The sequence below is a fragment of the Platichthys flesus genome, chromosome 8 (assembly GCF_949316205.1).
Source record: "Platichthys flesus chromosome 8, fPlaFle2.1, whole genome shotgun sequence".
NCBI lineage: Eukaryota > Metazoa > Chordata > Actinopteri > Pleuronectiformes > Pleuronectidae > Platichthys > Platichthys flesus.
This window is the reverse complement of record NC_084952.1, coordinates 8,780,172-8,802,524: the sequence shown is the minus strand read 5'-3', so window position 1 is coordinate 8,802,524 and position 22,353 is coordinate 8,780,172. Positions and strand designations below refer to the sequence as shown.

The following is a 22,353-nucleotide window of genomic DNA, read 5'->3' as shown; positions in this document are numbered from 1 at the left end:
TTTTCTTAAATATTGCTTCATTGCCACATCTACTTGAATAAAGGGTCCGACTACTTCTAGCTCTGGACTTTCATGTCTGTTCTGCTTCAGTAGATGGAAGGATGAACTCTTCAGCTGCCTTCAGACATGCACTGAGCTCTGGAGAACTTTTTTCAATGTTGGGATCCCTTACTGGATTCACAACGAGAGAGTGAGGGTTTGATGGCACTTCTAACCCTCGACAGAGGCAAAAATTTAAATAATATATAAAACCTCAAAATAAATCAATTATCCGCGAGTGGAAAAGCGATGTCACACACGTAGAAGACACAGACGAAGATGTCGAGAGAGTTTGTGCCGATAAGAGCCGACGTCTGTGTGAACGAGTCTGTACAGAGAACCCCCCCTCTGCATTGTGAATGTGTGAAACAATAAATCCAGACCCAATTCTACAGAGATCCCCGCAGGACATGTCTGAAAATGGCTTTGGACTCGTATAATATTTGTTCGAGGTTATAAAAGTTGACCTTCGTGACACAATCGGATGCATAATCATCATAAATTTCCATAGCTACGAGCTACGCTTCTTGATGAGCTGATGCATTTTAGCCTTGTTGCTCATGCTTCTCCCTTTGGGTGAGACTCGCTCATGTGAACACAATGTCTGACCTGAACTGACATCGCATGATTTGCGCCATGTTGATTCTGAACACAGACGGAACCCTTTAACCTTCGTCAGCGAGGCAGAGTGCCTGAAATCGTCAGAGAACGACTATGACCCGACAACAGCAGAGCTTTGCATGTGTGTTAGCGAGAGAAGGTGAGAGATGTGTGACACAGTAAAGCAGTGATGGAGAGATGACTGTGTGTGTGTGGGACTCACGTCTCCGAGCTCTCGGCTTCCAGCACGGACTGCACCGGCAGGTAACCTCTCTGCGGGTGTTTGGTGAAGTACTGCTTTGACCTGAACTTATTCTTCAGAGTCTTGGCAAAGTCCCTCATCTTCTCTCCCGAGGTTGTCTGGAGAGTGATGTATGAGTGGGGCGGGTGTGGGGAGGGTAGACGGGGTGAAACGCGGTGAGCGGCGAAGGCAATGGGAGTGGACAGGTGGGAGACAAATTACAAATTGCACAGCTTGAGAACTCTCTGAAATATTGTTTTACCCCAAATGACCCCATGAGAAATTTGTCCACTGTCTCCAGGCCGGATTGTCTTACTTTTATTTCTCCATCTGTTCTCTCTTTTTCAATTTCTGCTTCTCTCTCTTGTGCATCCTTTAATTTCTATGTTGTTTCCAATCTTCCTACTTTTCTCTCTCTTTCTCTCTATCATAGCAGAAATCTATGGGCGCCGTTTGCCTCGCCATCGTGAAAAGCTGTATCTGGCTCGCCTTAAAAAATTGTCCAGTGAAAAAGAAAATCATTGTACAGCTGGCCCTTTGCCATATTTTACAGCTTAGAATTGATTAGAGATTAAATCTGGCACCGTCTCAGTACATTCCAGCGCTCAAGCTACTGTGCTTGAGCTACTGCTTTGGAATTAACTTGACTTCAGAGACTGTGTGTGTGACCGCCTAAGACTCAGGTTTTCTAGGGGTTTAGTGTTCAACGAGTGCAACAGGTGAGCCCAGAGTGATGTCACCGCTAAGAGGGATTCAATGTATGACTACTGTAGATGCGGATGAGGCAGAGTCGATGGACATCTTATACTGGACTGGTGACTAATCCATGCCTGGTAGCGGGAATAAGGAAATACAGTATTTCTTGAAGCAGCAGGGGTTCATTTGAATCTAGCTAAACCATAATGTTTGTCTTACTGGCGTGTAGTACTCCATGATGGGATAGTGCAGCTTCTTTCCCTTGGTAGTGCGGCCGGTTAGAAAACATGTCTGGCAGATGTCCACATTGAACTGCTTCAGACTGCGATACCTGTCAAGATCAATATAACACAGAGGCTGAAGTGATGTTTGTAAGAGAACAGGCAGAAGTGCGAGGCTGTGGCTGTGTGTGTGTGTGTGTGATTGCAGAGTAAAGGGTTGGTGCATGCATGTGTACTGAAATTATAGGTATGCCTGTCGACATGCAGGCTGTTTTCACACATCCCTCTCTGCTCCAGAAAGAGATTTAGTCCACATGAGCCACATGTTTTCTGAGTCAACACGCCTTAATCAGAAAACACCAGCTGCTCTTTTAAAAGGATTTCTTCTTTTTTTATATTCCCAGAATTAATGTTCACATTCTTTTATTCAACAGGCTGTAATTTTGATGCAAATTTCAGAATTATTCGTATTACTACCTAAGAATCTTGAACATTTGACTCCCATTCGTTTTTTTTGTACATTCATTGTGTGTGTATGTGTGTACATTTATCCTTCATTGTGATTAATTTAACTAATTCAGTTTATTTGCTGTCACCCTGTGAGCTGGCATGAGCGGTTGCAGGGTAACAACTCAGGGAGGTACTGATACCCACAGCCAAAGCAGCATCTACCAAGTTAATGCAGAATCCTGTCTGTCTACAGAGGACATTAAACATTTTATGGATATTTAATGGGCCACCAACACAGGAAAGATCTCTGCTGGTGCTGCCAATGATCAGTCACTGTGAAAGACAGACCAAGTATTTGTGTGAGCGAAATATAGACAAAGTGAAAGAAGCAATGGGACGAAGACCACTGAACACGTATTCAGTAGTATATGTAATGTATATATATATATGGTATGTACGACACATGCCTACTACACATTTCTCCACAGATGCTTTTCATGATTCTTTGTAATATTCCTCATTGAACATCTGCATGAATGTCAGTTTGCCTACACTGGCATACCGACCTGAAGCCCTTGATGGGACACTGTTTGCATACATAGCATTTGGCTTGGTGCTTGGTCGACTCTGCAGCAGTCACGCGGTGGAGGACAGGAAGCCAAACCATCGACTGGGGTTCAAGGCTCATCCACTCCAAGAAATGAGACACCTCAATGGAAGGTTTCCCTGGGGCCTGGAAAAGGACATTGAATTTAGGAAAGAAGAGTAAACTGTAAACAAGCAAAATATAGACCAGCAGGCGGCCAGATACATAAGAGTATTAAGAGAAGAAGCTTTGCTTCCTCTTCAAAGGTGGTCCTGCAGTGAGAAGGGGTGGAGGAAAGGTATCAAAGGGAATAGAGAATAGGAGATGAGAGAAGAGAACAAACTGAGCAGAAGAGGTGAGTACACCATGGGGAATCTTTTGCTTTCATGAAACTATACTACACTGTAATGCACTTTATTTATCGTAATACCTGCTTAATGTAAAATTCACTTAATTATACAGATAATTCACAGCACATATGAACCCTGTGCGTTTAATGTACGTATGTTTGTTTGTTTACTCTACGTGTGTTTGTGTGTTTACAAGCAGTTTTAGAGAATTCCAGAAAGTGGCATAAGAAGGAAGTCAACGTAATAAAAGAACAACTCGCCAAGTGCTGACAATCCGTGATGTGCTAAATTCTCATTAAGTCTGCATCAGAGATGCATTAAGAGGTTGATTTCCCTGGGGCTTCCTCCAGCGCTCAAGCTGAGTAGCATAATAAATGTGTGTGTGTGTGAGTGTGTGTGTGTGTGTGTTGTATGTGTGTGTGTGTGTGTGTGTGTGTGTGTGTGTGTGTGTGTTCATGTGTCTACCTGTGTGTGCATGTGTGTGTAAGTTGTATAGAGATGTAGAATGTCCCGGGGACGGAGGCGCTCCTCTCTGGTAGCAGAGTAGCCAGTTTATCTCCATGTGGGAGGTCAAAACGCAGCCCCTTGCATACCGAGCACCTGGGATTGGCTCTGAGTAAGCTGAGCTTGCTGCTGCATCACAAAGCAGCACACTGAGCAGATGGCACACTTTAAACATCATTGGGAAAGTAGAGTAATAAACATTCAGTTATCCATCAAAACTCTGCACTTTGTGAACTATAAATCCCCTGAACAGCACGTTTGTAAACCAACAGTCAATGTACAAAACTTTTTTAAGTATTTGCTGAATTTTGTGTTATGCTGCCAGTTGAATTTGCCCCAATACTTGTGCATATAAATCACCTTCGGCAATATTACATTGCTCTGTGGAACTACTTCTTTGCATAATCTGTTTCAGGTCAATTTCATGTTCTCCTCTCCCAGCAGAGACTAACAGTCAATATCAGTCTGAATTGACACCGTGTGCACATCCCCGAAAAACTGATGTCACTCACTTCCAAGTGATAAATGGGCAAATGGGTCAACCCCCGCTCAATTCCCATTACATGGATATTTCATCTACAACTAAACGCCCAGACACAGAGCAAACTTAGAGAGGAATTGGTTTTAATCGGCCGTAGCTGATACAGTAAGCATGCACCAGAATAGAGTGTGTATAATTAGGATCTGCCTTGAAAGTGAGGGAATTAAACAGGCTTTGCAGAGGCCATCTTCCCCCAAAAAATTAGCTGCAGGCTGCTCCTAACAACTCAGTAATTATCTGGTGTTGAATGTCATGAGTTTAAGTTCAGGCAACCTGCGGCGACACTTTTAGAAAAGACAAAGTAATTAGGACATGTCTCCTCATTAGGTCTTGCACTTCACTAATGGACTCTGTGACTTTGCTTCATATTAATATTCCAATATTCTTATTATACACTCAACTTTCCCAATAAAACTTCTTGAATTTCACCTACAGTCTATGTATGGTCGGGAGCCTGATGCATTATCTACCACTGACTGTATTTTATGTCCATTAAAAGCAATGAGATGCAATATTAATGAGATGTAATGTTTGTGAGGCAACGCTCCTAAGGAAGAATATTTATAACTTCTCCATTTCCTGAGATGGTGCATTTAACGGCTTCCTCTGTAGAAAGAGTCCGACTTTGCTGATGTCAGTAAAACACAACAGGATTCAAAAAGCTGCTTCCTGGTGCGACTTCATCACTTGTTCATACTTGAAGTAAAGCTTCCACAGACACATGTTTGATTAAGATATTCATTTTTTAAGGTTTGGCCTTTAAAATTCTCTTTCTGAAATAGGGTCTTGGTACAGATAACGTCTGTTCTGAATATCTGGAGCTCAGTCATTGTTTTCCCACACATTGATAAATATATCAGCAGGTTTGAGATACAGAAGGATTAATGTGGTCTGCAACATTTGGACCGCACTGTACATTATTGTGCTGTAACACTATTAATAAATGATCAGGTTGTTGATTCAAGAACAGAAAAAAAAACTATTGTGTCTTCAACACTGCTCACTGGCTTCAAGCCTGAACAATCTAATCCAACAAGGACACTGGGCCTTGAATAACAGTGCAGACTTCCCAGTAGACGATGAGTAAACAAGCAGAACATTGTTTACCAGGTCAAATAAGGTAGGGTGAACTCACAGCATATTCCAGACAGATTGTTTAATCGTATGTGTGCGCATGTGTGCAGCAAAAAACTTTGCATGCACCATTGCCTGTCTGTGAATGTGTTTATGCGTGACATGCATGCATGCGACTCTGCCCTCACCACGCGGAAGCAGCTGCGGACGCTGGGCTCCACGTTGCTGCCCCCGAATGCGGCCACTTCACCCAACTGCCGCGGGATCTGGATGGCTTCATGCAGCAGCAGGCTGAGGTGACGCTGGTCCGTCAGACCTCCAGGACCAGACACCTGACGGAACAAGTCTGCACAAACATACAGTGTGCGTCAGTTATGCAGGAACATATCTGATCGAACGAGTGTAACATCATTTGTATGCATGAAAAACAGTTATTTGAATTTGTATTATCATAATATCTGCATTTTTCCTGCACGTTTACATCTGTGATTTACAGTTTTGTATACTGAACTGTATGAGCCGGGCTTTTATGACTGAGGCTTTTTTTTATGAGTTTCATTTCAAACATTCAAGCAAAGCAGCAACAATTTAGAAAATGTGCCACAGCTAAAAAATGGTTTTACCCTAAGATAAGAACTATATGCTAAGCCTGTCAATACAGTAGTGGTGTTCGGGCTGTTTTGCTTGGATTTAAAAAGCTGTGTATGTGGATTCCTATCAGATTCTGTCACTGAGGAGATGAATGCTGACAAGCGTGTGAGGGTGCTGCACAATGGCAGTTTACACATCCCATGTATCCCTGTGCACTTATTCAGCCCGACAGGGGCAACACTTTAACACCTAGATGTTTAACAGCCTCCCCTGCATAGTCCTCATAACCAGAGCTGAAGCATGTCTGACATTTTAAACATTTACATTGAGCTGTTTGATAGAGATGAGGTTTCAACATGTTTTTATGGTGACACATTATACAGCCCTATTACAAATGAAACATGCAGATGGCAATGTTGGAAACTCAGCAGTTAGGTCATGTTCCTGGATTTGGCTGCACAGACACACGCTTTATGAGCATTCATTACTATTATTTTCTGAGTGAAGGCTTGTATTGAACTACCTATTTACTAAAACACTAATTATGTTGATCACTTATGCAACGCGGTGCATTGAGCTAAATGCAAAAGTAAATAAGCAAACATGACAAAATGGAAATACTAACGTGCTCCTGTTAACCATAGACTATATAGAAAAATCACGACACATCTCCAGCTCCTCTTACTATGGAGAACTCAAGTTTAAAAGTTGCACGTGCGAAGTACCACCTTTCATAAAACTGTTTTTAATGTTAACTTTGACGTTTTAGTCCACTAACATGGAGGAGGCAGGATTTAGGACATATACAGCAGCCACAGCAAGTGAGATGTTTGGGCTTCACTTTTCGGAAGGTCTCATGTCGTCCATCTTTACATACAGTCTATAATATTCATGAGGTATTATGTTTACCATAGTCACCGTAGCAAGTTAGCATCCTTCATTTCTAGCACTGAAGTATTGATGGAAATGTCATTCATTTTGCAGCTGTTTTGTCAGATATGACACATTTCTGTATGGACCAAATCGGAATGGCAGCATCTCTAATACATTACAAACATGACTTGATCAAGTTTGTCCAGCTTTTAAAGATTAAGTAGATTTAAAGTTGCAAATCCAGTGAGCTCAGTTTTCATAGCATGATTTCAGTCGGTTGAGTTTGCTTAATGATTCACCAGTCTCTTAGAGCTATCACAACTTCATCAACTATTTAAAGAAAGCAAACATAAAGTGATCCACTGCGACTGCACAGAATAGATTGCCTCCAAAAACAGGTCCGAACATGGACGGGAAACGTTCCTGCCTACTTGTGCAGAGAGAAACGTTAAATTAGGATCAAAGCTACTGTTACCAAGTTAAGGAATTAAACTAAACTACTTTTATAGTAGTAATGATAAATAATGACAAACATATGTTTCGTCAATCACAGGTCCAGACTTTTGCTGATGGAACAAACACCCACCATCTGTATCTCAGAGCAGGTTGATGCAAACGCTCTAGGTTTATTTGAGAATATTGATGATGAGTCGTCTGGAGCTGACAGAAATAGACTCATTCGGAGAAAACGACAGACTTTTGAAGCCACCACCTGGACACAGAGAAAGACGCCTGACTCACTGAGGGACAATTCGATTGAAGACAAATCTGTTGTCGTTCAGTGTTTAGGAGATGACACAGATGGTTTGCCAAGGATGAATTTGGAAGTGTTTTTCTCAGATACGGTTTCAGCTAAGATGTTCCAGGTCCAACTATCTGCAGCTCAAATGTTCCCTCTCGTTTTTACCTGTACAGGTCGACTCTACAGGCTAAAAAACAAACAGCTGCTGCATTTTCTCATTCTGTTCCTCTTGCTTCGTTGCTCTGATTGGTCGCAGGTCCGTTCTGTTGATAACAACTCTCTGAGAATAAAAAAAAACAACGGGGAAATTCCAGACCCATTCGCAAATGCGTATTGGTCCGTCAATGACTCGTAAACTGAAATTAAAGTGGAACAGTAAAACCCTTTCTCAGACTGGAGCATTGCACTCATAAAATATCGCGGCATAATTTATAATAGACAAAGATGAAAGGGAAAGGGGTTCGCTATGTGCTAGTTGACCTGTTGAGAAAAAGGAGGGTTCGAGTCAAAAGAAAGAGAGCGTTCATAAACGGTGTTTTTGGCAAGCAATCCTTTTAAAAGGGCCCCTGGTGTCTTCGGTAGAAGAAAAGAAAGCTTTCTCTATTGTGGCAGCAGAGTGATTTCCTCCATTAGACTAAGTGGATGTCTTTATGTCATACGGGCAATCACTGCCATTTTGTTTTGGCTCATTGTTTGCAGTCGAGGCGACCAGTAGGCACATGAGCCTGCTTCAGACGCACATTTGTACTTCTCCTGGACGTCGGCGTTGCATAAGCTCACTAATCCCATCTTGAAGCTGAGCACTCGCACTTTGCCGTTTCGAGCACTAGAAAGAAGAAAGACAGAACAGAGGAAGAAAAAAGGTTAGAACTGTTTAAGAGTGAATTACACTAAAATGGGGGCATTGTGGTATATTCCTACATCGGCTGAGCCCTTGTGGGAGGGACAAAGTGTGGAGGTATTACGTGGGTCACAGCAGGACAGAGAGGGTCAGTGCAACACTGTGAAATTGTATTAGAGCACATCCACAGTAACCAAAGGCACCACAGGGATTGAGTGTGGCGTCAATGGGTTTATGCCCAGAAGAGCATTAATAAGCTCACATACCAGACTATGTCCCAGTGTTTCCTACAGACATATATACATGCATTCTGAATAACACACACACACACACACACACTCCAACACACTGTCATGATTTACACACACTTTTCCAGCATTTACGAGTTTACCCAGCGGAAATAAAACGTCTGATTGCTCAACAGTGACAAGGCCAGTGACATGGACGCTGTCCCGCCCTGACCTGAGCCAAAAAGAGAAGGTTTTTTTCAGCTTTAAGTAAAAAAAGGGTGATGTGGGGGAGCAACTGTGGAAGGAATGGATTTGAGAAGCAAACACAACCATCACTGAGTCCCCGTCATGATTCCACAGCGCCGGTGCCAAAACAGCCCCGGACAAATTTAGTGTCGAGCGGAGCGGCATTGGCAGAAACCGCCCGCTTATTGAATTAACATCGCAATCATTAAGTGAGAATATCAGGAACATCACATTCATCAGAGAGCGTCGGATCAATTAAGTATAAAATCTAATTAAAGGGCGAGTTAAATCGTCCGTGCTTGGTTTTTGCTCCCTGTGAGTTCTGCAGTTAAGTAGATTCACTTTTTTTTAACTCGTTCCAAACACAATTAAATGAAACATAACTCGGGTACGTGGAGAAACATGAGAGGTCTTGAGGAGACCGTAACTGCGGCTCCTCTATTATACTCAGGGCTGGAGTGGGTCCAGAGGAGCTGGAGAGCACATGGGGACAACTGGCTGTCAGCACCTTTCACACACACTCTCTACTTTGTGCCGCATGCCTTCTTCAATATGCACCCCTGTGCTGCTCCCCAGGGGACACGTCACTCCTGTGTACCCCGCTAGTGTGACATGCCTCGGCAGGACAAACACACACGTATATACACACACGCATGGCGATAGGCTCTGATAACCATTCACTGGCACAAACACAAACAAAGCCACACATGGAAATTACCAAACGAGCATACACACATCGTTCAGACCCACTGCTGCTATTTATTGGAAAACAAAAAGCAATTACTGGAATTTATGCAGAGGGTAGAGTCTCTGATTGTCTCTCATTAGCACCGTGTAGTTAAGAGCCACCGACCAAATTTAAAGCACTCGTGGGGTTATTCCTCGATTTCCTTTTCTGTGCCTGTGCTTTCTTTTTCGGAAACGACAACACGGTCAATAAGAAACAAAAGGTGGAGAGAATGTTGGTGTGAAAAGGGATTTTATTCTGTTGTGTCTCAGAAGGGACGATTGGCCCTCAGCCTAGAGACATCGCTCTCGGGCCTTTAGCCATGCTGTGGTTCTTTATAGATTTCTGTACAACAAGCCATTGAAACGGTTACATCAATCTGAAGACAGACCTCTGTTCTAGGACTATTGGTTCCAAACAGCTTTTAATCATTTCAGTAGCATGAGATCACAGCTATTGAGTCATTGTTCACGATACACATTATGTGCCCGTGATACATATTTAACCGATGCTCGGATTTTTAAATACCAAGAGTCCTGAGCCGTGCTGAACCTGACTCAGCAGCATTTCTAAACCTCATTCACCAGCGCCATGTAATAAATCAAATTCATAGATGCCGCTGCGTGACACACCCATTTCTGTCTTTTAATGGGGCTCTTGGCAGATTTATTGCTCTTTTAGTATCAGATTAAAAATAGGAATCAAGTGGAGAGAAGGTTAAAGTCCAGATTCATGATGTCAGTCATATCCTCAGTGATAAAAACGGACTAACGCTGATCCACTGCAGGTGAATTCCATTAAAGACAATACAATCCATGTAAAATCTAAACTTCCCTTCTAATCACGGATGAAGGTGCTGCTCAGTGTTAGCTAAGGGTGCAGGGAAAGGTAATGGCATGTTATATACTGTAATCAGCACTGTTGGATCTTTATATTGTATTGGTATAAAATCTTCAGTGAAGATGTGTTATTATGAAACTTGATGAGTGTTTTATAAACAGAGAGGAGGAGTGTGTTTAAATACACATATTCACAAGTTTACAATTTCATTTTGGTGCTCTACTTGTTTATATGCTATGATGTTCTAAAGACACATTAGTTCTCTCGTAGCTTTCATTACTTTATTGCCTCTCTTCATCCTCTGTATAAAATAAATTCTGATTTATCTCTTGGCCCGCCTCTCTCTGCTCTGATTGGTCCTCAATCCCACTGTTTAGAGATTGGTTTGTCACATGACTTAATGAGAATTGACTTGACTTGAATATTAATAACGTGTTTTTTTAGATATTGTCTTTTATTCCACACAGTCCTCTTCAATATTCTCCCTTGTCAAAAACTGGTGTTTACATTATAATCCATAACCAATATAAGCACAATTGAAAATAACTATTTGGTTGATTTAAACATGTTATGATATTAGTGGCTGATGTGGCCTCAAGCTGCAAGCAGAGAGGAGCTGCCACAGATGTCTGGTAAATTAATTGAGTTCTTCACTCGTCCACTTTATCTCCAAACTGTAAAATATCAGCCCCAACTGATGCTGACAATTCATCAGCCTTAGCCTTAATACAACTTCCCTTTCCACATTTGATGAGCAGTGGTTTTAAAAAAGGAAGTAGATTTTCGTAAACACGTCTCGCACCGGAGAACCCACCTGTCGTAGACGTTGAACAGCCAGTTAAGACACATGTCCACGCACAGGGGAATGTTGACCACGATGGACCTCTCCTCCTCCAGCCTCTCGTACAGAGCCGTCAGCCCGTGAATCACCTCCACCACGTCCATCACGTGCTCCCCTTGCTGTAACTCCTGGTCCCGGAACACCTCCACAAGGCCGCTCAGCGCCACTAAATCCACTGAAGACACACGTTCATGGATATTAATGGGAGACAGATACCTGGAAACAACAGACTCATCTCTATTCAGCGCTGGACCTGGAGAATTTGTAATTTAATGAGAAGAAGTGACGCGCGCAAGTATGTAAATTATGATGCTTTTATTGTGACTGTGTGCGTGTACTTCCTGATGCGATGCACCTTGTGTGTGATGTGCATGTGTAAGATATTCAACATTTGAAACTGAATCGTTTTTAGCAGGGTCCCAACTAAATTAATTTGATTGTAAATTTACAACTGTTAAACCTTATTAACACGTGTTCACACATACATGACTTCACATTCATTCATTTCCAACACACGCAGACACACACAGTGTGATCATCATCCCCACTTCAGCAAGCGAGAGCACAAGTGACACAGGCGCTTATTCACTCTTTTTGCCCACTTAAGCCCGACCAGTTATTTCAAGAGCAGTGACATAAATTTGATTTCCCTCTCTTCTAAACTAATTTGATGGCCCATGCTTTAAAGTGGAGCTGAGAGGGTGTCCGGTGATGCCAGGTATAATTGGATAGCAGGATGATGAGGTGGAACAGTGAGAGGAGATAACAGGGAGTATTCTAAGGGACGGGGAGTGAATCACCTAAAAATGTATTTCTGATGGGCTTTTTCATGCAGCGCTGCTCAATCACTCTCAAAGTGTGCAGAGAGAAAAGAGTGAGAAGGCTGCAGTTATCATGGCAGCCTGGCAATTAAATTCAGTCATGATATCAACTAGCAGACCAGAGGAGAGTGAGATAAGAAAGCAGGGGGGGGGAAATAACTAATGGGGAGCTTCTGAAAGAGCTTCGACAGTAGTCGAAATAGGCTCAAGTTTTACCAGAGCCACTTACATGGAAGGAGAGAGTAGAGGGGAGAGGAGGCAGCAAGGTGGCAAAGAGAAAGAGAAGAAGAGGGGCTGAACATGATTAAGTGGCTGTGGCAAATCTGGGGTCACAGGAGTTAGAGCAGTGCAGACAATGGAAGATGGATGAGAGGAAAGGGTTGAGAGCATGACGAGAGGGATGGGGCGGAGGTAGTGAGAAACAGAAAGAGCTCAGAATGTAGTGCCTTTAGAAACACAAACTCATCATTAGGGGAGTCACTGGAACAATACGCAAGATTTATAATAATAGGCACAAAAGTGAGAGTGTGTGGGGCCATGTAGGATCTAACAAGTGCTGTGACCCTGATGGCGGCACACATTACCACTCCAACCATGCGGCAAAAACTAATTGCCTCCTCTTTTGTGTCTGTAATGGACCAATTAATAGCACTAATTATCTCACATGCCAACGATCCAGGAGCTGATGAAAATGAGGAAAGGAACCTGGTGCCCCGACTGGTTCTAACGACTCTCCAGTATATCAATACTTCAGATTTCTGTATTATAAATCCAACGGTAATGGAGGACGTGGAGAATATTTCACAGAGAAGCGACGATTCCTTTCGACAACTAAATAGAGGAATGTGCCGCGGCTGATCGTTATATCTCATTCCCACGAAAAGAGCTTGTCATGGTGGATTAATGATGGTGCAGGATAACGGTATATATCACTTAACCAGCCACTCCCGGGGCTGCAGACGGAAAGCAGCGCTGATGAAAAAAAGCGTACGTACGTCTCAGAGCCTTCTGAACCCGTCGCAGCTTCATGGCCGTTCTGTATGCTGAGAACTTGATGTTGTTCAGATCCGCTAATGGAGGGAGAGAGAGAGAGAGAGAGAGAGAGAGAGAGAGAGAGAGAGAGAGATTAGAGTAAATTAAAATATGAGGGAAAACCACCAATCCCCCACCCCCCCCTCTTGCGCCAATCCGCCCGGCCATCAGAGAATGAGACGTCCCTATCTGTCCCCCTGTTTATCACACCACTGCAGAGGTCATTAGCAGTTTAATGTGTTGCTAATACAATCTGTGCATGTGTCTGGTCCCATGAATTCTTTGTGTGTGTGTGTGTGTGTGTGTTTGTGTGTGTGTGGGGCATGTGACAGCGCGTCTATCTCCCCCGCCAGCTCTGCGTGTCAAATCAGATTAACAGTAAAACACGTGATGTCGTTCGATCACAATTAATTAAAGGCTAAACGAAAAGCAATCACAGTGCTGGCAAATTGGGCCTCGTAGGTTAATGGCAGTAGTGATGTAGTCCCTGAGGTGCCGAAAATACTTAATGAGCTGTATGACAGGGCCTTCAAAGCACAACCCCAGCTGTGTCGAGCCGTCAGCGCGGCGCGGTCGGGGGTCCTGGTCGCACGAGCACGAATCGGAGGGTGCTCTAATTGTCTCCTCACTCACCCAGCGCTTGGTACAGCTCTGTCATCTTTGGATGGTCCCAGCACGTCGTCTGGGCCTGATGGCTGAGAGGAGACAAGAGACAATTAAACGAGGAGGCGACGGAGCAGGACCGAGACGAGGCAGCGGGGACCGGGGCAGGTGTGGCAGACGGTAAAAGGAGAAGGATCTGAGGGGGGGTAAGTGAGAAAGGGAGGTCAAAATCGAGAGGGCAAGATTGGGGCGGCTACTGGGGAGTTCAGGCCTGTGAAGTGCAGGCACACGTCAAACATGATGAAGGTGTCAAACCCTGATGTTAGGTCCCGCTGCTGCTGTTCTGGAGATACAATGTCGGTCACTTCACAAGGCAGAAATCCCAACAATTACACAACCTTCCTGTCACACTGTGACCACACAAAATGTATTGTGAAACCCCCCCCTAAAAAAATAAGATCACATAAAATGTGGAGCAAAAATAATGAGAAACCCAGAAGCAGGAAGTCAGGACTCGGGGGCCATTCAGGGCGCAGCACTCATAGCTTTGCCTGTGCGAGTGCTCATTGATTGGAACCCAGTGGAGTGAGTCTCAGATACTACTCCACCTCCCATCGGTACAATAATACAGCACATAAAGAACTGACTGGCAGAACCACACAAAAAACCACAAGGCTCTGCTGCAGATGATTCAAGGAAAGCAATAACCTTGGTCTGCGGAGAAACACACTGCGGAAACGCTTGCACGGTTCATTGATGAAAACAACGGAAAGGTAAACTAGCATTGATGAGGCGGGTAGATAAACAGATGAATGCTCGGGGGCTCAGAGAAGCTCGATAGAGTTCCTCTCCGGGTCGTTTTCTATCTGTAACTTTTGTGCAAGTGTTTGGGCAGCGGAGAGATCCGTGGGGACAGGAGTCAATCTGTGCTTCAAGACAAGAGGACGAGGGTCAATTCTACTTTCGGTCAATCGGGCCGGACCCAATGACACGATTGCAAAACTGCTGCTTTACAGGCTGAGATCAGACCGGTGGTAGGCTCTGAGGATAATGGCCCTGACAGCAAGATAACGGCTCAACTTTGAGAGTTCATTGCAGCTGCAGAATGTCGGACGCTCACAAATAATCTATGTCTGATTGTCACGAATACAAATGGTTTCACTTCGAAAAGCGACTGCTGTAGTAGCGCCTCATTTCTCTCAGTTTATAGATGCGAAACACCGGGAACTATTTTTCAGAAAGACTAATAGAAGAAACCCTCGATCAGAAATAGCACTTTTTCATTTCACAGAAGCTCAGTGAGCAGAAGGGCCAAATCTGACACTGATGCTCTATTTAAGTGCTCTCGAAGTGTCAAGCCTGACTATTTTACCAACATTCATACGAGATGAAACGGCAATTGAAGCTCTTTTGAATCGCTTCTCATCGGGAGGTCACAACTGGAAAAATAACAGACATCAGAACTAGTAAATCATCGTTCTGAATATTACTACAAATTGGAAAATGCGGTCCGACTCAATCTCTGTTGAGAATAACATCATCAGTGTGCGTTTCAGTAACACAATGATCATGCAATTCCTCACACAACTCCCTTGTTTTGATATGGCTTCCTAACCTGCCGAGGGAAACCCTGACGTTTGCACTTACTTGATGTAGTAGGGCACTTTGTTGGGCGAGATGGCACGCTCCCATGGGATCTGCACTGAACCTGCACAAACACACGCACAAACAAAATCATATTCAACACAGGCATGTCATGGCATGTCCAGGCTCAGTGTCCATTCAGCGGAGCGGCTGCACTGGAGCCAAAGGGACGTATTGTGTGTGCTTTCCACACAGTGATGTTTTTTGTGTTGCGATGATGTAATAGAATACAGGGAGGCAGAGGAGGTGACAGGGCGAGCGGATGAGTGGAGGGTTTAACTCAAAACCATGAGGTTCAGCTGAAATATCATATTATTATATTTTTTGCATCAATGTAAAGACTGTGAATGAAGATGAACAAAAGCTGCAGTATGGCACTAACCCTGCCACCTCCATGTTAGTGGATGTGACCTAGACCAAACTAAATCATGTCAGTGTAAGTAACTATTATCAAACTGATGTTATTTGATGCATTTGATGATTTGATACAAATCTGCTGACATCTCATGAGACTGCCCCGTGATTGGTCAAGTGCATGATCTTGATGTGTCAGCTTCACGTCAAGATCACTTATGTGCAGACATCAAGGGCACAATATGGCAAGCCCGTTATTTACAGGCTACGTTCAATACAAACATCACATTTTTACTTTGTATCGGCTGAAGTTGGAACTTTGTTGACTAATTTATAAACAATTTGGTGGTACAGTCTAGTCGTTAAAAGAGTTTTACCTCCACTGGGCCTCAAACATCCAATCTAAATCAAACCATTTCAGAAGTTTACAGTGGAAATATCTGTTTTGATGGAACTGCTAACAACTCAGACACCTGGGAAAATACAAAGATCCCCACCTTTATCTTACTTTTGGGAATGTTGGGAACCATTTGTTTTATGAATGCACCATATTTTAAAAGATAATCATACTACCCGGGGTGTAGAAGCAATTCATTAAAATATGAAGGTGAAGTAAAAGCTCATACAAATGTAATGAAGTACAATACCTGTACTAAATCATATTCCAACTAAACCTTTACTATAAGCACTGTATGCACCATAACAAATTTACTATAGCATACTGAGATACAGGCATGTTGGTGCATAGAAATCCACAGTATGTTCCTGCAGGGTGTAGTGGGCTGTGCTGGCAGTGGAATAGGGCTCGATCAGCCCCTGTGTATCATTTCTGAGGCAGCGTGACAGCAGTAAAACTGGATGGGGGTTAGTGAGGACACGCGAGTACACAGAGCCACTTCAGGTTCGCTCGCTCCGAATGCCCTGCAACACGCAGCGTTTCCAGCTCTTCATCAGTTTAAACTACATAGATCACATTTTCAGGCCCCCTGCTTCTGCTGTGTGGCCTTTGAAGAGCAGCAGGTAGAAGAACAGACAGAATTCACAAATATGTATATCTCTGTTCAAATGAGAGCAATGACTGTTGCGATGAGAATCACTGGGGAGGCTCATCGTAACAGTGCGCTGGTTCCGACGAAGACAGACGCACAAAGCCTGCCAGCTCCACCTCTAACCCAAATACGCACACAAACTGACACTCGCGCCCACAAAGGGATCGTTTTAAAACCTCATCACAAAAAAACTGTTATACACCGAACCCCCTTCATCCGAAACACTCTGAGATGGTGCCTTGGCGCAGCATTGCACAGAATGGTGGGACACGGACTTCAAATGGGAGAGGAGGACTCTTACTGGAGAGGAAGTGCTGCGATCCGGGGCCAAAGTCTCGATGTGCATCCTGGAGCTGCTTCAGCCTCTCCTCTATGGAGCCCTGAGGGACGGACGCACACACACACACACACACACACACAGATACACACACACACACACACACACACGCACAGAAAAAGAGAGAGAGTTAAATCAAAGAGACTCATGCTGTTCAGCCCACTCCTCGTCAAATCCCCACAATAGAGATGCACACACTCAGGCCACCTGCTTCTCCTCCATTAGTTAACTGCGGAATACAAAGTATGTCTTTTCCTCTGCTGCCCCTCTTGAAAGACTTTCGAAAGCCTTTGAAGAGCAACAGGTATTAAAAGGAAGACGGAGATTGCAAAACAATATATTTTGAAAATGAGGACAGCGGTTCCTGGATGCAGCGTGTGAAACAGAGCTGGAGGAAATTGAGATGAAATGAGACAGAGGAAAGAGGAGCTGGTAGGGATGGGAGTGGGGGGGGGGGCTACAAAGCCTCACATGTGCTGCGTCAATAACCATGGAGACTGAGTTGAAGAAATTAAGTTTGCAAAAGCATTTCACATCACATTTATTTCGCGTCAAATGGGATTTAGTCCGTCTAATCCTGGTTTATTTGAAATGTATTGGATTTGGCACATGGATCATGGTCGGCTGGATGTTTGAAACACGTCCTCAAACAATTGGAGGCAAATCCACTTGTGTTGAGGTAGAGAGAAGAATAAAGACAGAAAGAGAACGTGAGGGGGGGGGGGGGGGGGACGCACAGGAAATGAGTCATAATGTGGAAAGATATATCGAGTTAGCATTTCTCAGTGTACACACGTCACGGCTACAGTGATTTAAATTGGTGGGGACTAATATAGAGCATTATCAATGTGCCGTGGAGATGCTGCTGCCAACTGTGCCGTGTTGTACAATCTATTTGTTGTACGGGCAATTTGTGCTGCCATAAGGAAGACAAATGACAGAAATATCCATGATCGGCAAATAGAAGCAAATCAAATTTGGAAATACATTGTCGCTGCAGTCACAGCAGCCAAAATCAACAGGGCACAGGACGTTCCTGGGATTCGGCATTCATCATTTTAATTAAGAGGAAAATGGGACAGAGAGAGAGAGAGAGAGAGAGAGACAATGAAAGACATTGCGTTCTTCTGCATCTTCGTATTGAAATTTTTGACGTGGACGATGGAGACGGCCGACCGATCGATGTGTGAGGCGGCTGGAATGTGCAGGAAAGGCTGTTTCTTTTTGCCGCGTCTGAAACCATTTACCACACCTGTCTCTTAACTCATCACTCTGGCTCCGCCGATGTCACAGAAACCCCCGGAACACTCGGCGATGTGGAAGATGAATATCGGCTGGTGCCGGTGGATACTAAAAGCCTTCTTAACAATGCTGATCATCAGGAGGGATTACAGACTCTGACCTGGTCTCTGAATCAAAGAGCAGAGGACGCGCTGCCCACTGAAGCACACAGTGCATCAAAGATTCAGCAGAAATTATCCTGTAAAAAGAACTTTTGCATGAAGACTCTTTTTTACCTCCAACGCGAAGGGACATCAATGAGTCCCATTTTCTGTTCTTCCTGCTTGCACCCTCTCTCAAAAAGAATGTGTAATAAGCCCCAACGATCTTTTCCTAAAATACATTGGACTGTGGCGACAATTTGTAGCAGATGTCCTCTTGATAATTCCGGTTTCATAAAGTTAGTTAAAACTTGTGCTTTTAACGAACGCTAAGACTTCCCTATGCATCGAGCAGCTTGCCAAAGAAAGAAAAAAAAATTCAATCAAACAGAAGGAAGGTAGGTGACTAACATAAAAATACGACTAACAGATGTTTCTATTTATATGCAAGCTCATTCCATCCTACACAGGAAAAAAAGGGCTGCAATTCTGTTGTGCGGTAATGGCTGCATTTGCAGGATAAGAAGTTTAGTTCTCCACGGCTCTTTGAGCAAAGAGCACTTCGCCTCGTTCACTTCGGTCGAATAAGTGTCCTAAAAAAAGATCAACGCGTACACAGCCTTCGAACAAGCTGCGTCCCCAATCCACACGGTGTGTACTGTATGGAACTCTATTTCTTTTTTCTAAAGCTTAACACTTTTTTTAATTAATTTGGTTTTCCAGGAGCAATTTGTCCACCTACAATGTATCTGATTATACTTTTAGCGGCAAGCTTGTTCTCAAATTACTTTTTTCCACATAATGATTGTATTTAGCATGATTAGCAGTTGAATGGTACTCTCTTTCATGGACACACCCTGTAATACTTTTAATAAGTATAGAGATAGGTGTTTGTACAGTGTGAGAGTACGACAACATGTTAGGATTTTCTAATGGGGACTAAGCACAATTGAATTTGTGACCTGATAACAATAAAAAGTCAGGGGATCATTAGAGTCGTTACAATCCTGCAGGACTTCTCTGGAAAGAGGTGATGAATGTACTCAGCGTATCTAGTCGGCTCTTTGTTTTGAGGGCATCGATTGTTTAAATGTGTGTGCCTCACTCTCAGATCGAGTGCTTACGTCTGAGCCTTCTGCTAATGTATTTTAGCTCGATGGCATTTCACAATTGAACCCAGATATCAACTGTGGAGAATTGCATTTTTGTTGTCTGCATCTCAGGCTGAAACGCAAAGCTAGTTCTGTTTCCACGAGTCCTCGAGCAGCCCTACACTGGTCCAAACTAATTTGTTGCAATATGAAAATCCAGCCAACGGTCGAGATATTTTACTCACTCCAAAATACTGTGTGCTCCTCTCATCGTGGCAGAAGAAACTCCAGGCAATCACCAAGGTCATTTAGACTCTATCAACACCATGAATGTCACAGAAGTCCAATCAAAGGCAGTGAACTGACGGACCGACTTCACCGTGCCTACAAGGCCACGCTGATAAAAACAACCCAAGTCCTTCCATTAACTGCTTCCTGATATATCTTATTGGCTGCTGGAGGACAGCAGCCAATCTGTCTCGTTGTGATTTGCTAAAAACAGTCCAGTAGGTTTCACTCAGAAAACCGAGGCTTCAGCTAAATGAGGAGATTTCATTGAGAGGATTGGACACAGAAAACACAGAGTCCCCGACTGCTTCAGGGACTCAGCCGCAACACGAAGAACTCAGGGAGCGCCAAGTGTGTAAAGTGGATACCGGAAGATCATTTCTAAGAATTGTGGGATCTTATAATCATCACGTTTAGAGAGTCACTGAGAGAGAGAGAGACAGAGAACAGGAGAGGCTGGAGTGGCAATTAAAACCTCATCGGCCGAGCGGAGGAGGAGGAAGAGGAGGTGTCATGAAGGTTATCCTGCAGGAGCGGGGCGTTCACTCATGAGCTGTAGTGAAGGCTGAGTGGGTTCTGTTGTGCTTGTAGGAGCAGTGCAGAGGTTTGTGATGGAGAACTCAGCATTAGCGCGAGCACTGCACACTCCAGAGGTACAGTAATGCTCACTGGATAATGCATCCATACATTCAGTAAAGCTTCAAGAGGAGGGCAAACGCAGTTCAATGAATCTCGGGCACTTTATTCTTGGAATTTTTAAAAGGCTTCAAGAGGAGAGTGCCTTGGACTCATTGAAGACTTTACATGTAGGCGCACTGGTTAAGAAATCATGACTCATTGAATTTCCGTCAAACGCTATTCTACTCATTTCTAAGATCTGCTTGGTGCCGATAGTTTGAATCCATAACTAATGAGCATCGTCTAATTTCCTCCTCATCCCCTTTAAGTGAGTTCATTAAAAAAAGATTGAGCCGAACTCATCGCAGGGAATGAAGTGCCGCTCAGAAAACAACGGTTGATAGAAAACGGGTCCATACTTGGAATTAGCTGCCTGACATTTTGTTAATACAATATTAATGCAGACTCCCAGTGATTACCATGAAGCAGCTGCAGGACGAGCAGGAGACACTGGTGAGAGAATCTAACGCTCGTTCAGCAGCTCAGTCAGGTTTGAACCATGTTTGGACCGTTTTACCGTAGTTTAACCCCCCCCCCCCCCCATTAAGTCTTATGTTATCAGTCCATAAAGACAGTTAATCATTTACAAAGCACTTTATGTTTACTGCATCGCTTATCTATAGTAGTTGCATCTTAATATACTTGTTTTTATATACATGTTTCAGCTGTTGTATATCGAGTATTATACATATTGTTATTTTGTTTCTTTTATAAACCTATTTGTAAAATTCACATATTTGTACATATTTCTCTTCTTTTTCATATTAACTCATTTATATTTCTATTCTTTTAATTAGAATTGTTGATGTCTGCATATATTTTAGGACCAACTGGAACAAAACACAATTTTCATAGTTAATAAAATACTTATTATTTATAAATGACTCCTTAAATGAATTAAATAGTAAGAAACTAGGTTGCTGCGGTGTTGAAGAAATGCTAGTGAATTAATTCATGTTGGTATGATTTTCTTTTTTCTTCTTTTAATTTCTGTTCAGTGTAAGGGTTTATAATTCATACGCCTAAACAGCCTCTTTATTGATTTGAAATAAACTGAGATGAGGGAAAAAAACAACTGCCCTTGAACTGTGGGAAAACTAAAACCAAACACTGAGTCCTTGTGAAGCCTTAAGATGCTGAAGATGTAATTAGGAGAGATGCCAGGAATGTTTGTTCTATTATCCATGATAACGGCAAAAATGTGCAAAAATACACTAAAGCTGCAGTGTCTGAATCCCAAAGATGGAGAAAAACAAACAAGCTGAAAAAAACACAAAAAGCTGTTGTAAGCCTTTAGTGTGAGAACCACATGGGCCTCATATAAACCTTTAACTTACACTAACAGAAACATAGAATGACTTTGGTACGGGTCTTTTGAATTTGACTGCTGCAGCTGACAATGTCACACAGACGACACAGAGCCGGCACTGAACCTCACCTGAAGCACTTTCCATCTGCTGTTGAGATGCTCCAGGGCGCGGGCGTTCTCCATCGACAAATGAACATCGGCGATGGCCAGCTGGTGAGCCAGATCATTGATGTGCTTCATGCCCTCCTTCACCTGGGTGAGCTCCTCCTTAAATAACTGAGTGCAGGGGAAGATAGAGAAAAAGAGGGAAATGGATTAAATAAGGAAAACATTAGACACGGTAGATATTAAATACAGATGGGTGTCTTGCACGGGCGAAACAAGAGAGCAGCACAAACATCTGGACCAATTCCACCGTAACACCCCAATAAATAACATAAATCAAATGAAATGTGAGCCATTACAGCAGCTTTCAACTCCACTTTAGAAAGTATTAAGCAGAAAATATGTATTAATGTCCTAAATAAAGGTA

At 43.2% G+C, this 22,353-nt stretch overlaps 1 protein-coding gene across 1 annotated transcript; it reads right to left on the bottom strand.

Moving 5' to 3' along the window:
• Window positions 1-858: 858 nt before the first annotated feature.
• On the bottom strand, window positions 859-22,091 carry LOC133958393 (dystrophin-related protein 2-like). Its single transcript, XM_062393153.1, has 11 exons — window positions 21,951-22,091; window positions 17,038-17,116; window positions 15,337-15,397; window positions 13,720-13,781; window positions 13,050-13,124; window positions 11,207-11,408; window positions 8,249-8,334; window positions 5,491-5,648; window positions 2,814-2,980; window positions 1,796-1,907; window positions 859-999 (listed from the first exon to the last, which is right to left on the bottom strand). Exons 1-11 carry the CDS (start codon window positions 22,059-22,061, stop codon window positions 859-861), a joined length of 1,254 nt encoding a protein of 417 aa, XP_062249137.1. The 5' UTR covers window positions 22,062-22,091.
• Window positions 22,092-22,353: the final 262 nt, after the last annotated feature.

What these genes read in the sequence shown, in the direction of transcription:
- LOC133958393 (XM_062393153.1), bottom strand. Translation starts at nt 22,061, where the DNA reads ATGAAGCACATCAATGATCTGGCTCACCAGCTGGCCATCGCCGATGTT. An exon ending in ATCGCAGCACTTCCTCTCCA is followed by an intron (nt 15,398 to 17,037) that starts GTAAGAGTCCTC and finishes GTGTTTGTGCAG; the next exon opens with GTTCAGTGCAGATCCCATGG. An exon ending in AGAGCTGTACCAAGCGCTGG is followed by an intron (nt 13,125 to 13,719) that starts GTGAGTGAGGAG and finishes TCCCTCCATTAG; the next exon opens with CGGATCTGAACAACATCAAG.